The following is a 17643-nucleotide window of genomic DNA, read 5'->3' as shown; positions in this document are numbered from 1 at the left end:
GAAGATGAAGAAAAATGTTTGGTCTGTATGTTTTCTGTTGGTTCAGACTCAGCCACATTCATATTCAATGCATCTCTTGTTATCTTTCCATTATTAAAAATGTAAAAATGAACCATCAAAAGTGAAGAACCTGATTAAATACGTGCACAGAGAATATAATCTCTTCTCCTTCCTCCATATTCTAGGCTGTGAGTGCAGCCCTCAAGACAGAGTATGATGTGCATGTCCCACAGTGTCGCCCTCTGTCACCGGGAGAAATTTTAGGCTGCACCTCCCCTCGCTTGGAGCGCCATGTCAATGCCATTGTGTAAGAAATCTTATTCCTCCTGTCTCCCACCTTACAGTGTCTGCCCAGTTCCTTTTTTTTAGTTAGCACAGATTAGATAGCTGCAGAGATCCAGCGTTGGCTCATCCAGCCATTGTCTTCTCTCTCCTTTCCTTCCATAGTAAAGCCTGCTATTGCCATGCCCACCCATGTGGCATGAGTAATAATCTGTATGCCATAATGCCTGTCACACCAGACAGAGCTGGCTGTGATAACCAGCCATATCTGTGAGCTATAAGGAGCCAGAAACGGCCACCTTGAATAGCTTGGATTGTATGTATTCAGACACCTTTGGCTTGTTTCAAGCCAGAGTCAACATATTCACATGTTTTATAGTTTAGATTTAAGGAAACGCTTTAGCAAAATATAACACCTACTATACGTTGCCATAGTAAGGATTGACAGGTTTCCTTGATATATTAGTTTCAGCTTGTCTGATTGCCCGTTTTAATTTCTTATTTTCCCCATTTATTTAATCTTAATCAGAAAAAAAAAGATGATGCATCCAGTCAGGAGCTGCATGTACCCTAAAAGACTACTTCCTGTGTATTTTCACAAAAACACCGTTCATGTGCGATGTGTCAAAGTGATGCTTATTTTGCCTGTGCTGCAGGGAGGAAAACGCTTGGCAAAGTAACAGGTCCAACTAACAAACAACACCTCCGCAGCTACTGTGTGTCTATACATCTGGTGCTGGTCTGCAGTAGATAAATCTTATGCTTTGTAGTGCACAGTGAGATGATGTTCCCTTGATATAATTATGCCGAGGTGCACAGCCCCATATGTCTGATCTGCACACATCTAATGTTTGTCCATGCGATTAAAATCTCCCAGTGCGTAACAGCTGCACAAGGACGGGCTTTGCTATATGCATAAGTGGATACAAAAGTGATGTGTACTGTGTGTCTGTTTCAGTGTGTCTCTTTGTATGTGTTTCACCTTCTAATCCAATGTGCGTTGTCTTTGATGTGTCAGCTGGCTTGTGCAGAGGTGTGCTGGGAGAGAAAATCGATTAGCCTACCTGAGGGATGTATGTTGCTCTCTTTCTCATTTAATCCACACGTGTTACATTGAACACATGAGCAATGATGAGGACTTTAACCTCACTGGTAGCACCATCCCCTAGTGTTAAATTTCAGTCTAAAAATATATAGCTGAAACATTTTATTTTGATGTGAAAGCTATATCAGAAGTGCAGCTACAGCGAAATGGTTTCCCTCTGCTGATCAGTCTCTTTTTACTTTAACGAATTATTCGGGTAATAGCGCTTTGATTGTTCACTGTCACTAACGAAAGCAGAGCAGATCTGCTCTTAATATGATTTCTTTTTTACAGTGCATGGTTTTGTTCAGCACCTGTATTATAGCAATAAATGAATATTTAATATCAAGTCATCCTATATGAATTCGAAATGAGCAAGTTCCCGCAAAAAGTGGTGTGTGCTCAAGCTGTAATTGCATTTTATCAAAGTTTTGACCCGCTTGAGCAATATGAAGAATGAATAGTGATGCATTAGTCTTTAAGGGTGATTTTGAAGCTCTAAAAGGTCTTAGTCTCTGTCATTTCCATAATGAAAAGTATTTTTAAAGTGTATTGAAATGGCCATTCGCCCATTTCGATCTGCCACCTCTAGCTCTCACTCATAATAGAACAATATGAAGATGTGAATGTGAAAATAGGCAGTTGCGTAACGCACAGGCACACAGCATTCTGCCATTCTAGTGAGAGCACTTTTGAAAAATAAAGAATATAGATAGAAGGACTGTGGTCATAGGGAGCGTTAAAGCACACCAACCTTTTAGAGCCGCAGAGTGCTGAGGACAACCGTGACTGAAATGCAGCAGGCTTATTGTTGGGAACATAATTATACGAGGGCCTTGGATGTTTCTAAGCAAAGAGAGGCAGTGCAACAGAGGCTCTCCTTGAGTTCATTTTGTGTTCAGTGTTATTACACAGATGCAAACAGAGACAAACGTGCTTACACACAACCATGCACTTGCTAACAAATAGAGCCTCAGCTAGTCGTGTCTCTTGGTAGCCTGTATGGCAAACCACCCACAGCCTGCTTTGAGCCACTCTAAACACTGACCAATTAGTGGGTTTAATTGCAAGTTCTGGCACAGTGGGCCTTTTGAGACACCTGCTAAGTAATAAGTAGGGGTACTGACCTGAGTCCCCCTCAAACTAACAACAGGATTGTTCTCAGCCTGACCCCAAGGGGCATTTATGTAAGAGACCTTGCATTTTTAGACACCTCCATGTCACTCAGTGTTTGCGGTTTGTGAACTCCACGTCTGCTTGCGCTCTGGCGAATCCCCAGCACCAGACCCCGGGTTAATTGGGAAAGCTTGTATTCTCTGTAAACAGCGTGCTCCGCTCGTTGAGGTCACATTCCCAAACAGCAGAAGTGGGCAGACCCTCCACCCAAGCCGTAAGGCTTCTGCCCGAAAACACTTTGGTCTTCTGTTAAGAGGCTGCAGACATAAATTAAAAGACAATGTTAAAAAAAAAAAAACAGAGAGAAAACGCTGATGGAGAGAATAAGAGAATAGGTCAGCATTTCTTATGGCTGCACAATGAATTTTAATCATCTTCAGGGAATTTTCTTTGCACACTTTATTTTTCCTCTCGTTTCATTCACCTCAAACATTGAATTGATTGGTATCTTTCTACAGTTATCTTGGAGATGGAAGATTTCACCTGGAATCAATCATGATTGCAAACCCAGACATTCCTGCCTACAGGTATTGTCACATATTTCATGTATATCTCTCTTTATATGATACAAAATAGTGTTTATTATAGAACTAGTGTTAGTTTGATCATTTGGGGGCAAATGATGTCAAATAAACTTTTTGTAATAATTGCAATGAAAAAAGTAAAACATTTTTTTAAGTACGGAAGCGATCAACATTCATAATCACCTTTTTGGATCCTCAATTTATGTTCTAGGCTCAGAATCTTATGATGCTTTTTAGTGCTGTTTAAATTTAAAAACTGCTTGCAGTCCTGATTATTCACCTTATCGCAGTGGCATGATAACATTATGTGAAGCTCAAGTTCTGTTTTGATAAGGCTTGCTTGCATGCAAAGTGAAATTGTGTTGTTATAGACATATGCACTGCTGCACAGATCACAGGTCTCTCTCATAAACAAGATTCTAATCTCAAGTGTACCCCTTGTACCAGAGAAAAGGAGATTAGATGCTCAAAAATACATCTATTTTTCCCTCAGATACACTAACTCCTGTTGTATTTGATGACTTTTTGTGATTGGATTTTTCACCTTTTTTCTTTTCTTTTTTTTTTTTTTTTGGTGCATTTATGTCCTTGAGATTGATGCCAGAACAATGGATTGTAATATGTGTAATCAGGTTCATTCTTTCAAAAGTATCGACACGTCCTGTTCACATCTGTGATTTTCAGCCTTTTTCTGCCTGGCTATGCTTGTAGATACGACCCCTACAGTAAGGTGTTCTCCAGGGAATACTACGACCACGAGGCCATGCGCGCTATAAGGCTCCAGGCTATTGACAAGGCTCGACTGGCCCAGAGATGGGGACTGATCTTGGGCACGCTTGGCCGACAGGGCAGCCCTAAAGTCCTGGAGGTGAGTTTGCATCCTCATTTCAACACTCTACATGTCCCGAGGCCACTTGTGCAACGGCTTGTAATATTTCTTAGCGCGAGTTTTTTTGACAAGTGATTTGGTGACATGAAGTAGTAATAAGACAAGAAGTCGTCACACTGGGAGCTTGTTATTTCAAATTTAGGATGATGCAGCCAAACAGCCATGGAAATCTTATCCTTGATCTCGCTGCTGGCTTCAAGCATGACTGTGTTGGAGTGTTACTAGTGATGTATGATTTTGAGCGTTTTCTGTTATTGCTTCCACAATACAAACATTAAATAAACAACTACAAATAAACATCTCAAAGCATAAAGAACAGTCTATACTTTTCCTCGGTGAAAGCTTTTGCAGCACAGTCCCATCACATTATTTGCATAAATTAACTCTGGAAAATTCAGCCACTTAGAAATGCAGCTCACGTTCTTGTTCAGCAAGCATTTCTAAGCAGTATTCAACTGGTTAATTGTAATAATTCAGTGAAATGTGGGGTATTTTTATACATAAATGATTTTAAATTATCTATCGGTACCTGTTTAATGCTCTCATCACACTTTGTAGGTAAGAACTATTGGCATGAGAATTCATAAATAGTATAGTAAATGCACACAGTCAAAGGCTGGTATATTTGGTGCAGACTCATAAGTGAGAAGCTCAGTCTCTGCAAGTACAAAATATTATGTATTAGCATGCGTGATAGTCTCTAGTCACTCTTAACTTGCAGCTGGTCCTCCTGCTTTGCCCTCTCTTCAATTGCCAGTTTGTTTTTCTCCTGTTTGTTCCTTTTTCTTTGTTTTGTTTCCCCTTCTTTTCCCTACTGTTTTGAATTTTACTTATTACTAATTAAATCATAATTTAATCAGTAATAATTCAGTGCTGTATGGATTGCTGTATGAAAAACTGGAGCCTCCATCTAAATGCTAGATGTAAATGGTTTAATACTTCCTCAGCGAGTGTACATGCATAGACTTGACTTGTTCGCAAATATCCAGACTCAAGAGATTATGTTAGCACTGATGTATAAATGTCAACTAGAGTGAAAAGTTTAATCTTTGTGTTGCATTCGGGGGTGGATTTAAAAAAGGGATTTGAATACAAACTCACCAGAGATCTTTTAAGATTAGGAAGTGTAGTGTCAGATAACCTCTCAAGTAAGGGGGCAGAACTATCTGATAAGAGCACAGTGATCTAAATGTTGCAAGATACTCCCAAGGACAGCGGATAACAGTCACATTTTACCTATATCTCATCAAAGAAGGATTTATGGGATATCTTCTGGTTTGTCTGCCTTTTGGATTCCCAAGTAACGCCTCAGTCCGCTACCCACAACTAAAAAGACAGAGTGAGAAAAAGAACCAAGTTCCTTGATTTGGCTAAACAGTTTAATTTAATGACATGTTTTATAAGGTCTGGTGACTGGGCTTGTGCCCATCAGGCCTTATTCACCGACCCTGAGGAATGATAGCCACATGTGACACCGCTACTCGCCAGTCACACTGTCTTTGTCTCGCTTGTCTGTCAGTTTTCTGTTGTGAAAAATGTCTTTATAATGGTATAATGTTTTATAACTTCTGGCTAGACTGCCCTTTTCCAGAACTGCCAAAGTGAATTTTACCAGATGGGTGTGGGGGACACTGATGATTCAGTAGCTAACTGTGTTGGAAACTTTCCATGCAGAAAAAGCTCAAAACTATTGTGTACAATACCTCACCAAGTAAAGTGTGTTCTGAGTTGTAGCTGGGCTGATTTATTTATTTGTTTTAAACCTTTGTTCTGTCAAATCTATGGACAGAATCTTCAGGTGGACTTAAAGAGTGGAGAGAAACCAGGCACATTAGAACTGCAGCTTTGCTGGTGATGTAATTGTGTAGGTTTCATCAGACTGTTCAGCACCCGATCTAACAGTTTACTGCCAAGCCTGAAGTGATTGCGAGATTCAACACTTCCATGTCTGACGATGTAAGACTCTGCCTGAAAACACTGGTTTTGGGGATGGTAATTAATTTTATTACTAATCAAAGGAGTGGGATCATATGGTCTTCTTATATTAGATTGACAGATGAGTTAGTTAATCCACCACAGGAATGCATACACTGTAAAAAACATTTAAATGAGCCAATCTGAGGCACAAATGCTCAATCTAAATTCCTGCCCTCTCCTACAGCTTTAAGCTCTAGGTGGAGACTGCGAGAATGGGATTTCAGTTGTAAGTGCCCAATAAAGAATTATCTTTACAGTGTGCCTGGACACATGGCAAAAGGATGAAGAGATTGATTGTCTGTATAGAGGCTGGAATAGTACACTAGGCACTTAGCGCTGAACATAGTTTGGGGGTCTAATCTGTAAGCTTCCCTGTTGAGGTGTTGAGGCCAGAGCTAATTGGAAAGAGATTGAAGGGAAGAATCACATTATACTGGAGGGAGTGTAAGATGTTGTTTCCAATGTGTAAATGTGCATTAGCAGAAAAAATAAATAGGCGGAGATGCAATAGTTCAAAGCTTGATGTTCAGATGAAAAAGTCTAGTCAAGCTGAAACTGTGAAAGCACAAAACCTCTGGAGTGATTATCAGCACATGTTAATGCCATAAATCATGTGACCTATACCTTATTATATGTGGCTGAGTTTCACAGCCTATTTTATGTCTAGAAGGCAAAATGTTTTCATCTCTTTTTCTTCCAGCACCTGGAGTCAAAGCTCCAGTCCTTGGGCAAGTCCTTCACTCGAGTGCTTCTCTCGGAGATCTTTCCCAGCAAACTGGCTCTGATACCAGATGTAGATGCGTGAGTATTATAATGCATACACACAGTTTTTTTTTTTTTCAAAATGTTATTCATTTGATGGTTTGTTTGACACTGTCACATTTTAAAAGAAATATATATATTTTTTTTTTTTGCCCAGACATATTAAAGACATATATATGGTCAAGGGAATGCATACCACTCTAGAAACACAGTATGAGTATGTATGAAACAGCCATTAATTTCTCACTGTGGTGTTGTGGGTAAACTTCTCAAATTAAATCTGAAACTCTGCCCTTTAAACCCAAATTCCTGAATATGCGTTGCAACAAATATAAATATGGACTTATTTACACATGCGCTAACGCGTGCCCTAATTAAAGCGTTCTTTTATTTAGTTAGAAATGCTGAGCCAAAGCAGATGAAGCAAAATGATTTCTCATATTCTCTTGCACTGTTTTTCATTCTGTTTTGTGCTCTGTTTTTCCTTGTTCGTGTGCTATGCCATACAGCAACATTAAATCCAAAAATTAATTAACCTACACACATCCCTAAAACTCCTCCTTTGGCTCTTTGTGTTCTTCATTTGCCAATTCTTTATCACTGCTGTGTCTCTCTGATATAAAGGCTGGGTAATTTATCTTTCACATCAAGGACCCTGCCAGAAATCTAGTGTTCAGCAGCTAGTAGTCACCTAAAATTTGCAATCAACAGCATTTGAAATGTATTCTGTAAGCATCACTGCACACTTAATTGGGTAGTCAGCATAATTTGCAAGTGGGTGCTATAACAGGGAGCTGACAAACAGAGTTTATAGCTTTATACACAAAATTGGCATTCAAGTCCTGGGAAGAGTCCATGATTTTGCATATGGCATAAAAGCAAACAGTCCAATGTAATGAACTTGAACGAGTCATAAAATTTAAGCTTTGGCACAAAGTGAATTGAAAAGGGATCTTTATACACAAATCATACATTGAAGTGCATACTTTTAGTCTGTTTTGCAGTAAAGTTAAAGTAGAAAGTACATCAACCTTGCCCTTGATGAAGATTCAGGGTTTTTTCTTTAGGTTTTACTTCTGTTTATGTAAGAATTTTACTTCTGAAGCAAGAAACCTGAAGCAACTTGATAAAGACATTCTCATTCTCTCATACACTAAGATCTTGACTTTTACATCTTGATATTTGTAGTGGTAGGTCCTGAAATATTTTCTGCTGTGTAGCACTGTAACCCAGTTCAGCAACTTACAGGTGTCTTTTAGACATGGACTCCTCACGTTTTATTCAATGAAATATCAAGTACTCTGGCTCCAAGGTTCAGTTTGTCTGATTTATCTGACTTCCAACCAGAAGAGCAGAGTTGAAGATGGATAAGGGGTTAGTGAAACACTGATGTGCAGCAGCGCCAATCACATTCGCACAGGCACAGCACTCACACTCCCTCAGATTGGCCTCTCACTGTGGAGTAATGAGAGGTGTGATGTGTGAGGGAGGAGTGGGTGAGAAAGGGACAGAAGGTCTGAGAGAGAGTTGGGGAGAGAGAGAGATGCAGAGGTAGTTGAGGGGGCTGTGTTTGGAAAGCGAGCGATCACGGTAAAAATATTATTTTTTTATTTGTTTTTTTGGCTCTTGTCTTCAGACTGACGTATGAGTACAACTCAAACATTATGTAATTCAGGCACAATTCACTGAACCAAAACAAACCCTCATTACAGACAAAAAGGTTTCCAGCAAGATCTGTTTCACTAACATTAAAACTAAAGTCCAATCTGCACATGTATCACAGGTAGGAATTTATTGTATGGTTTTACACCAATTTTTTATCCCATCAGTAAACCCTAGATTTTATTTTCCTTTAATTATATAAAAAAAAAACTGCTTTAAATAGATGACAAATTCATGTTATTACCCAAAGTGACCATGAAGTTGAATTAGCGCCATACTACAGCAGGTCTGGAACTAGAGACAAAACCAGAATATTATTAACCTACAGGGTGATGATTTATTGCTATGCTGTTTTATTGGTTTGTAATAGTTTTATCTAGGTGCACCTAATAAGCTGTCCATGGAGTGTATATACATCAGAAAATAGTGCTGGAGTAGTCTGCCTTTGTACTATTGAAGACTAGGGCTGTTTATCATTTCCGAGTGCTGGAGCCAACGCAAAACCCGAGTTTCTGTGCTGGTCATAAAAGGTATCCGAGAATCTTGTCTAGAAAAAAAGTTCATGTTTGGTTAAATAGTTCCAGTTACTATTGGGCCGGTGGTTATGGGCTATTCCTTCCCTGTACACCCTGTCACATCAGCATGGTTTGCTGACATTTATTCACCAATAATAAGTCAGACTCATTTCTGATAGAAGCTGGAGTTCACCCGGTTGGTAGTCGTGGAGGATTTTAGGCTTGATGGTTTCCCTGGGCCGGGGATTGGAACGCTGTACTAGGAGGCTTTTTATGGACACTTGTTGCTGCAGATGCATTTCAGCAAGTGCAAAAGAACAAAAACAGGACTGATGCATGATTGTAGGCTATTTAGAGCCATTTCCTTCATTTTTAATAATGTGGCTTTGTCTGTAATCATAAAATTGTTCCTTAACAAGCCTAAAAAATGTGACATTTGAAGATGACTTGCTACCAACATTGTCCATATTACTGGTGATAAATATTTATTGGGGGTGACGACTTTAAGTAGAATTCTTCTGATGATAAATTTGACATTTATTTATTTATCAAACCATTAGTTTGTTCACCTCTAGTATTTTTTCACTTTGCTCCTCCAAATAGTTTGTGAGACAATTATAGACAATACAATTCACCAAGTGTTTGAAGCTGTGTCAAATCTGCTTGTGTTAAAAGAGGAATTAAAGAGAGAGACAAAGCGAGGGAGATTGAAAGATAGATGGTGAGGCGGTAAAAGACTCACTCCTGCTCAGCACTAACCAACATAGCACACTGTACAGATCCCACCCTCAGGCTATCTTTGTCATTAGACACACACATACTCACTCATATAAAGTGAGAGGCACCATTAACATATGCTCTTAAGAGTGTAATTAGGCTGTCCCCAAGCAGGTTCTAAACTGTTGTGCAGACATCTGCACAGCACACACACTTATCTCAGCCAGACAGCAAATGCCATCCGCTACATTTCAGCCTTTTATCTCTGTTCGAATATTTTTGGGGTCTGGGAGGGGGGCTCCACAAAAAAAAGAAATTGTTTATTTTAATTCAATTAGCTAGTTTGCAATCAAAGGTGAAGAAATTGTTCTCTCCTTGGAGTTCTGAAAGGTTAATTGTTCTTGCTCTTGGCAGGTCAAGTTTGTGAGTGTAATTGAAGCAGAGCCACACAGGTGGAGGGAGGCTGCGGTGTAATGGGCCACAGTGGGTAATGCAATGAACTCAGGCTGGAGCTCACATAGCATATCCAGATTTAAATGTCAGGCAGTTTTACCTTTATACATCACTTGTATGCTGCTCCTCTAAACTTTATATGTTGTGTTGTAATGAAAGCATCATGTTTTTTAGAGCACACAGATCATTTTGAGAGAGGCTGACTAAACAACTGTCCACAAAAGTCTGTGTGGTATGAAAGACTCAAAGCACTTTCCTCCTGGAAAGTAATTTCCTGGTGACTTTTAGGCACCAACAACTGGGTGTGTTCCTCTTCGGTGAGGGTGTCACGACTAACTCGATAAAGCCTATGCTTAATCAATACAAAATGCGGGTAGGTCAGCGCTGCTTCAGGGTGCCCCATGTAATCATCAGTTTTTATCACATGGTCAAAGACATTACACTCTGCTAAAGGCCTTAAACGCATCCTCACACGCTATGCCAAAAGGTTATTAAACCCCGGGTCAACCTGTCCCCAGAATTAATTAATTTGAAGTGGCTCTATGGGATATTTGTGCATGTCCCCATGCAAACACCTAACCTCCACCCACTTTGCCTCCAGCAAAGCCCCGGGCCAAACTAGGGTTTGGTTGACCAGGTTCTGTATGTAGCCTGAGTCCACCATAGCCTGGCCGAGGGAGTGTGTTGGAGGGCTGGCGACACGGAACACTTCCAGCAGTCCTGCCCTGATCCTCATGCAGCTCCCGGTGAGTGAGGTGTGCCGTCTTTAGCCGGTGGGACCTGCAAAGAGACAGACAGGTGTGAAGGGTAGATGATGCTGGTGGCGGGCCTCGATGGTGATGCATTCCACAGCTGCCTCCATGGAGCCGGGACCAGCCAACTACTCACTGCTGGTTTCAGCTGCCCCACCAATCCTCTCAGCTGCCCAGACAGGTGGTCCTCCACATGCGTCACCGCACCAGGCCGACTGGTCGGTGGTAGCGGACCCACTCTGCTGTGTCCACTGGGGGCCTCTTCGTGAAATGCTAGAGCATGATCATATCCAGCAGCGATGCCTCTCCTTTGGTTGGGCCAGGCTGCAGCCACCTGGCGAGGGCAGATCTGCTAGCCTCATCAGGTCTCCCTGGAAATGGCAGCAATGGTCTTCCGGTGCGAGCTCCAGCCAATCCAGTATCGCCTGGCGAACACACTGGAAGCTGACCTTCACCGTTGTGGGGAGGCTCAGCGCTGCCACAAGTACCTTGCTGGCCACTGTGGTACCAGATCCTCCAACACTCTGGTCCAGTGCTCGGCCAGGTGCTGCAATATGGGCCAGCCCCTCCAATGGCTGTGCCAGACGCCGGTCCATCATCCTTCACCGGACTGGGTTTTGGCCCCATTGTGGTATGAAGTACCCAAGGCACACAACATGGGTGCTTTTATTTGCCATACTTCCTTTTCTTGCGCAACTTTCGCACTGCCTTGTCCCCTTACAGCACACAGCTCTCTTGTCAGGTCCCTGCATCCTACTAAAATAGGGAAGGCATGACCAGGTGATGGAAAACAGCGTTGTAGGTCAGCCTCCCCTGACACCACACCCTAAACCCACTGCTCCACCCCTCCCGTGCAGCTGAGCTACAAACCACACCCCGCCCACAGTCTGTTCCACTGTTTGTTTGGGGGATTTTTCTTGGTTTGCGAGAAAATTGTGAAACAAGGGTCAAATGAGACAAAAGCCCACCTCTTTCAGTGTCTGTGTAACTCTCCTGTTTTTTAAAGTCTTTGTGCTTTACTGTACGTCATAGGTGTCAAACTCTGGCCCGTGGGCCAAATTTGGCCCGCAGCCTAATTACATTTGGCCCGCGAAGCCATACCAAATTATTATTACAGCTGGCCTACCGGTATTATACAGCTAATATATATATTGTTTAGTATTAAGCTTTGCTTGTTCCATGTTCAGTTTTTCAGCAAAACTTGTTTGAGTCCATAAGAAGAGATTCATTCTTAAATCTGGAGGAAGATCTTTTTTTCAATAAATATTAATGTTAGCCCGCGACCTTGTTCCAGTTTTAAATTTTGGCCCACTGTGTATTTGAGTTTGACACCCCTGCTGTACGTCATGATGATACCAGTTCTCTTCCACACTTGCTAAAATGATTTCAAAGATAGCGGCTACAAATACTGTTTCCACTGCTTTTAAGGAACAATACAGTGGTACTATGCACCTTATCACACTGCAACATTCAGAAAGTCTCATTGCTAACACTTTTAAGTCCCGCCTCAGTTCATGTGCCAATCAGCTATCTTCTCCCTATGAAGGACGAATCCTTTCTTCCTTCCCTTTTCATGCTTTTTGTCTTGCTTCCCTCTCTACACTGAGTTAGCCCTGAGGATTTACTCTTTGCTTATTAATCACCCTCCCTCTTTTTTTTATCACTTCCAGTGTTCTTTTTTAATCTTGCACTGCAAATTTGCATATTCAAAAACATGTTGCATATAAAAACACACATATACAAACTGTTGGTTTTTCTCCTATATTTAGCCCTTTCCCCCACTGTTTTCCTGCACTAAGGCCGCTTTGATGCACGTGCAGTGTTTGTCTGTTTAAAGGCTCAGGTTATGAATAGCGGCTGATAGACCTAAAGGTCACATTTCAGATTCCAATCTCCATCTAAACTTGGCCAACTTAGGACTGAGGAGATTGGTGCTTGGTTGAAATGTCTCTGACTCAGCTGGCTCTCAAATTAGGAGGATGAATCAGAATTCACTCTTTGGGGGGAGCCTTTTTTTCCTTCTTTTTTTTTTTAAGTGTTAGTTGAAAATGAGAAAATGCCATGCATTTGCCCAGAGGGGGTGGAATATTTCTGTGACAGAAAGCAGAGTGGAGTGAGCGTCAGCGGTGCAATCAATTCTGCAGCCGAGAAACTGTGTGAAAGTTGGAAAATGAGGGAAAGACAGAAAGGAAATTTGACGCAGTACCATATATTTGAAAGTAGTCAAGCACTCACAAACTAAATCTCAAACTGGTGTGTCCTTATTGACGTTTACCTATCATTAGTCTTTATATACACTGCAGTTCATTTTGTATTTATCAATCATCCTGATGGATCTTCATCATAAGGATTAGGGACAGGGAATGTTATGCTTCCTCAGTAGAGACGGAGCTGTGAATAGCATTGATCTGTGAAAGCTAACCCCCCGTAGCCCCAGCCACTTTCCGTCTCCATTTTCCCATTGTTCAGTTTTCCCTGCAGCTGTTTACTTCCACACACCCTCCTCATCCTACTCCCATGCATTTTCCAGAGTAAACACGTTCCTCCCTGCCTGTCTTCTTCCTCTCTTCTGCCTCACTTCTGTCTTCTCTTCTTGCCTGCGCCTCTTCAACCCCCCCTCCGGTTTTTCATCTTCATTGCTCATTCTCCCTATCTCTCTGTATCTGTGTCCTTCTCTCTCTTTTTTTTCCCACCCCCCTCCCCATCTCTTTAATACACAGCCGCTTCACCACTAAACCTACGCCCACCCCACCCCATCCCTCCGCCACCCTGTCTGCGAGCAATGTAGGCTACCTCCGTGGAGACCGGCTGGTGCGGCTTTTTTATTCACACTCACCTAACCTCTTCCTCTTTTCTTTCACAGCATTTCTTTGTACCCCTGTTTGCATCTTTTGCAGTATTTTATTTTCCTCTCTGTTTCTGCCTCTTGCAACCAGTCGGCACCACTAGACCACTTGAAACCTTCATCCCTGTCTTTTCAGCCTCCCTCTGACTATGCATTCAGATGGTGTAGCATGGCTGTCTTTAGAACTGTTGCAAATCAGGACAGATCTCTCCAACAGATGCTGGAGGTCAGGTGGAGGGAGTCTCCTCGCACTAACCCACTGCATCACGTACCCACATGCAGTGTGGAGTTGTAGATGTGCTCTGCCTGTCTAATAGGATCTTAGTCTCTCAACGTTATTGCTTAACTGTTACACTCGCATTTGCACTGATTCTGAGGTGTACGTTTGAGCTAAAATTTGCACCTATTCCTTACAGGTGGGTTCAGATCGCTTGTCCACGCCTTTCTATCGACTGGGGCACTGCCTTCTCCAAACCTCTTCTCTCTCCATATGAGGTAAGCATCAACCTTACAGCCTCTCAACAAGCCGCTAATCGCTTTTCATACAAGTGTCACACATTTCACACACACAGACCTTCCTGTCTGCACATAACCTGACTGATGTCGTGTTGAAGCCTTCATCAAAGTGCAGAAGGCGAAAGTTACATTGTTAAGTGATTTTTCACGTTGTATAAGACTCATCAAGGCCTTGCTTCTGCTGTAGATGAAGAATTATGTCTAGTTCTTCCTCCCTCTTCCTCTCCCTGCCATAAAGCACACCAGCACACGCATATAAAACACCATCAGTAGCAGACTAGCCCCCCCTGCTGGCTGCAGAACCATATAGACACTCCCCACCCCTTTCAGCTTGTTTTTCAAAAGGGAGAGAAATGGATCGGACAGCATCCCATAAAGATCCATTTCAAAACATGTGTTTGTTTGTCTGCAGCTGTTGTCGCAAAAAAAAAAAAAAGCAGGCTTGTTTTGTGATGAGCTTGGCAGTTATGTCACATTATGCTTTTATGTGACCTCACTGGTTAGCACTTGAAGTCAACTATTAATTCGTTCAACGGGGTTTTTTTTTTTCCTCAGACGTATGCCACTGATTTGAATACTGAAATGGCTGCAAGGGGAATTGCTGTCTTGAATATTGGATTGTGATTTGAAATGGTTGCTGTTATATTCAGACTACACATCTTTGTGCGCCGCACACAACGTGAAAGCACTTACATTTCAGAAAGGGGCCATTAAGAATAATGATAGCATTCACCTTAGAAGAAGAAGTAATGGTTATTTTGCATTGTTTTTGACTGAGGTCTATAACGGCGCGTGCTGTAATGAGGAAAGCAGCAATCTGTTTTCTTAAGCCCTTTGTGCTACAGTTTGCTTTGCTCTCCCCGCCAGCTATTTGGGAACGATGTTTGTGCATTTAAATAATTTGGTGCTGCTCTTGTGTCTGTATATGTGCGCTTGTGATAAGTCTTAATTCACCCGCATCTCATACCTATGAGTGTTACACGTCTCGGTGCGCTATGCTTTTCACTGTGGCATTTAGGAGGAAGATGAAGAGGAACGAGATGGGAGGGTGAAGTGAGCAAGGAGATTTATTTTCAGTGCGTCTCATGTTATATTTATAGTCAATAAGACACACTTGGCTCTCCTGTCAGAGCAGGGATTAGCAAGAGAAGCTAGCTTCCACAGAGAGAGGCAGTTGGTGTGAGAGGGGAACGAGAGCAGTGGGGAAAAGAGAGAGGTGATTGAATAAGGGGTAGACGAGAGGAGGAGACTCTGGTAGAAGGCTGCCTGGAGAAAGGAAGGGATGGTTACTCTGTAGTGTTTTTATTTTCTGATAGATTGTGTTTTAAAATCTGGATATGAAGAAAGTTATTTTGCCTGAAAAACATATATTTAGGAGATTTATTTTTTTTTACAACAGGTTAACATAACTGGGATGCAATTATATCTTAAAAGAGAAAGAAGCTTTATTAAGTTTCCAGTACTTTCTTTTAAAGAAAAACAGTGTTTTTACTTCTGGTTTTATTCAGGAAACTTCAGCCTTTGCGTAAGAGAACAGAACACTGTCTTGTCGGTTTGGGTGCGTGCTATACTAACGAACGACAGTCACAAGCTGCGCAAGTGATGAATTATGTCGCACTAGAAGAAAGATTTCATCACTTTGAAGCTGAATTTTTCATGTCTCCTTTGAACTAAATTCTCTAACGGGTGTATTTGGAGTTTTATAAAATTTCTATGACTTGTTTTCTCATCATAATTCCATACATCATCGGAATTATTCCAAATAGTTCAAAGCTGAAGTTAGGTCTTGGCATCTAAACAGCTTGAAAGATGAACGAGTACTCGGATAAATGAATAAATGAACAGTCAAATGATTTGTTCTTTCATTCAGAACGCTTGTTATGTATGCTTTTTCTTTCGTTCGGAATCAGTATTCACAGGCATTTCTCTTCCATATGGAGCAGTCTTCACTTAAGTCACAGCTCTGTCATGCCACTGTTGTTGTTCCTCTCTAACAGCTGTTGTAGCATTCAGTGCAGCTGCATAGGGATAACATGACAACTCTGCCTGTTATCCAAGCTTATTATTATGACACCTGTCTTGTCGGTATAGTCAGTCTGTTGTGTCTTCTCATCACTCTTTGGTTTCCTGCTGCTTGTTTGTCCAAAACGCTGAAAACTGCAGATACAGTACTAGGTGACAGTGAACATCAGCGGAATCATGTACCATAACACCTTGAAGGGTGCCATTATTGCACCTTTTGCTCATCGTTTCTTGTCCTTTTTTGATTTGGTTCTGATTTGTCACTGTCTCGCCATCTGTATTTCTTGGTATCTTTCAGGCAGCTGTTGCTTTACAAGAGGTGGGCTGGAAGGAAGTCTACCCCATGGACTTCTACTCCAATCAGAGCCTGGGTCCGTGGGCACCTAACCACCCTGACAACCAACCTGTGAGGCCTGCTCGTAGACAGACCCAGGTGAATAGAGCTGGGAGATAAAAAAAGAATGAGTGACGGGTGGGGAACGCTGATAAAAAGTGATTACACTCTGTTCAACTCATGCTTGATGGTCTTTATCAGAATGTCACCACACTGACACCCAGTGGCACAGTGACAACAGGACATGTATCTCAACATCTCTTTGTAAGGCGTGGCTATGACCTTGACCTTGATGTTCCTTTTAATTATTAAAAAGGAAGAAAGGTGCATAGATATTGATTGAGTTACTGCTCTGCGGATACATCATACAGTAGCTGTATTTCCAAGTATTATCATTTGTATGCCTGAGGTAGGTACTGTCACTGCTCCAAGTGTTAATGCTATCCCTCTGCCTGCCTGCAGAAAAAAGGCTCGGAGCCAGCCATTCCTGCCAAGCACTGTGAGCAGAACCAGTGCGCCCCCTGTGGCTGCCAAGGGGAATGACACGCTAACAAGCAGAGAGAAGTCAGACCAGAAGAGGAACAATTGGAATTTGAGTCAGTCTAACTTCAGAGGAGTTTTCAGCCTCTTTTTCAAATAGATTTTCTGCCGATATGATGAGCAGTTGAGATGCGACCTGACCCTGTTTTGCTTTCTTCTTTTTGTGGTGAAATTGTGAAGACAGTAAATCAGAAATGAAACCTTTCTTGTTGTGAGCAGGTTTTTTTCTCCCTAAATGCAGTGCTGTTCTGAAGCTATGAGCCTGTTTTTAAAGCTGAGTGGTATGAGTTCCTAGATGCGTGCAGAGCTAGTCACGACTGCTCTCCGTTCTCATTATTTATTGATGGTGGAGTCTGTCAATAAATAAATAAATAATCCTCCTATTGCTGTTTGGCCGTTACAGTAAAAACTGATTGACAGGAGCCTACCGTGGCCTCAGCTGATCCCAAGAACCCTCCCCAGGTGGCAGCACAGTGTGACAGGTGATTTTTGGAGAGTTTTAATTCTAAACAACTACCCAGCTTCTCCAATCACATCCTCCCTCTGCTTTCCACCTTTGTATCACTTCAGCAGCAAATGGCAGTGAGAGAGAG

General features: G+C 41.8%; 1 protein-coding gene across 1 annotated transcript in view; it reads left to right on the top strand.

The window, feature by feature from the left end:
* dph1 (diphthamide biosynthesis 1) overlaps nucleotides 1–17254 on the top strand; it is a 72609-nt gene extending 55355 nt beyond the window's left edge. Inside the window, exons 6-12 of the mRNA XM_004558164.3 lie at nucleotides 186–307; nucleotides 3001–3069; nucleotides 3778–3934; nucleotides 6633–6733; nucleotides 14055–14133; nucleotides 16475–16609; nucleotides 16973–17254. Of these exons, the coding sequence (XP_004558221.1) occupies nucleotides 186–307; nucleotides 3001–3069; nucleotides 3778–3934; nucleotides 6633–6733; nucleotides 14055–14133; nucleotides 16475–16609; nucleotides 16973–17053 (744 nt within the window). The 3' untranslated portion in view covers nucleotides 17054–17254. The remainder of the gene's footprint in view (nucleotides 1–185; nucleotides 308–3000; nucleotides 3070–3777; nucleotides 3935–6632; nucleotides 6734–14054; nucleotides 14134–16474; nucleotides 16610–16972) is intronic.
* Nucleotides 17255–17643: the final 389 nt, after the last annotated feature.

This window comes from Maylandia zebra, linkage group LG14, assembly GCF_041146795.1.
Source record: "Maylandia zebra isolate NMK-2024a linkage group LG14, Mzebra_GT3a, whole genome shotgun sequence".
Lineage (NCBI taxonomy): Eukaryota > Metazoa > Chordata > Actinopteri > Cichliformes > Cichlidae > Maylandia > Maylandia zebra.
The sequence above is the reverse complement of the archived record's forward strand: the minus strand, read 5'-3'. Positions and strand labels throughout refer to the sequence as shown.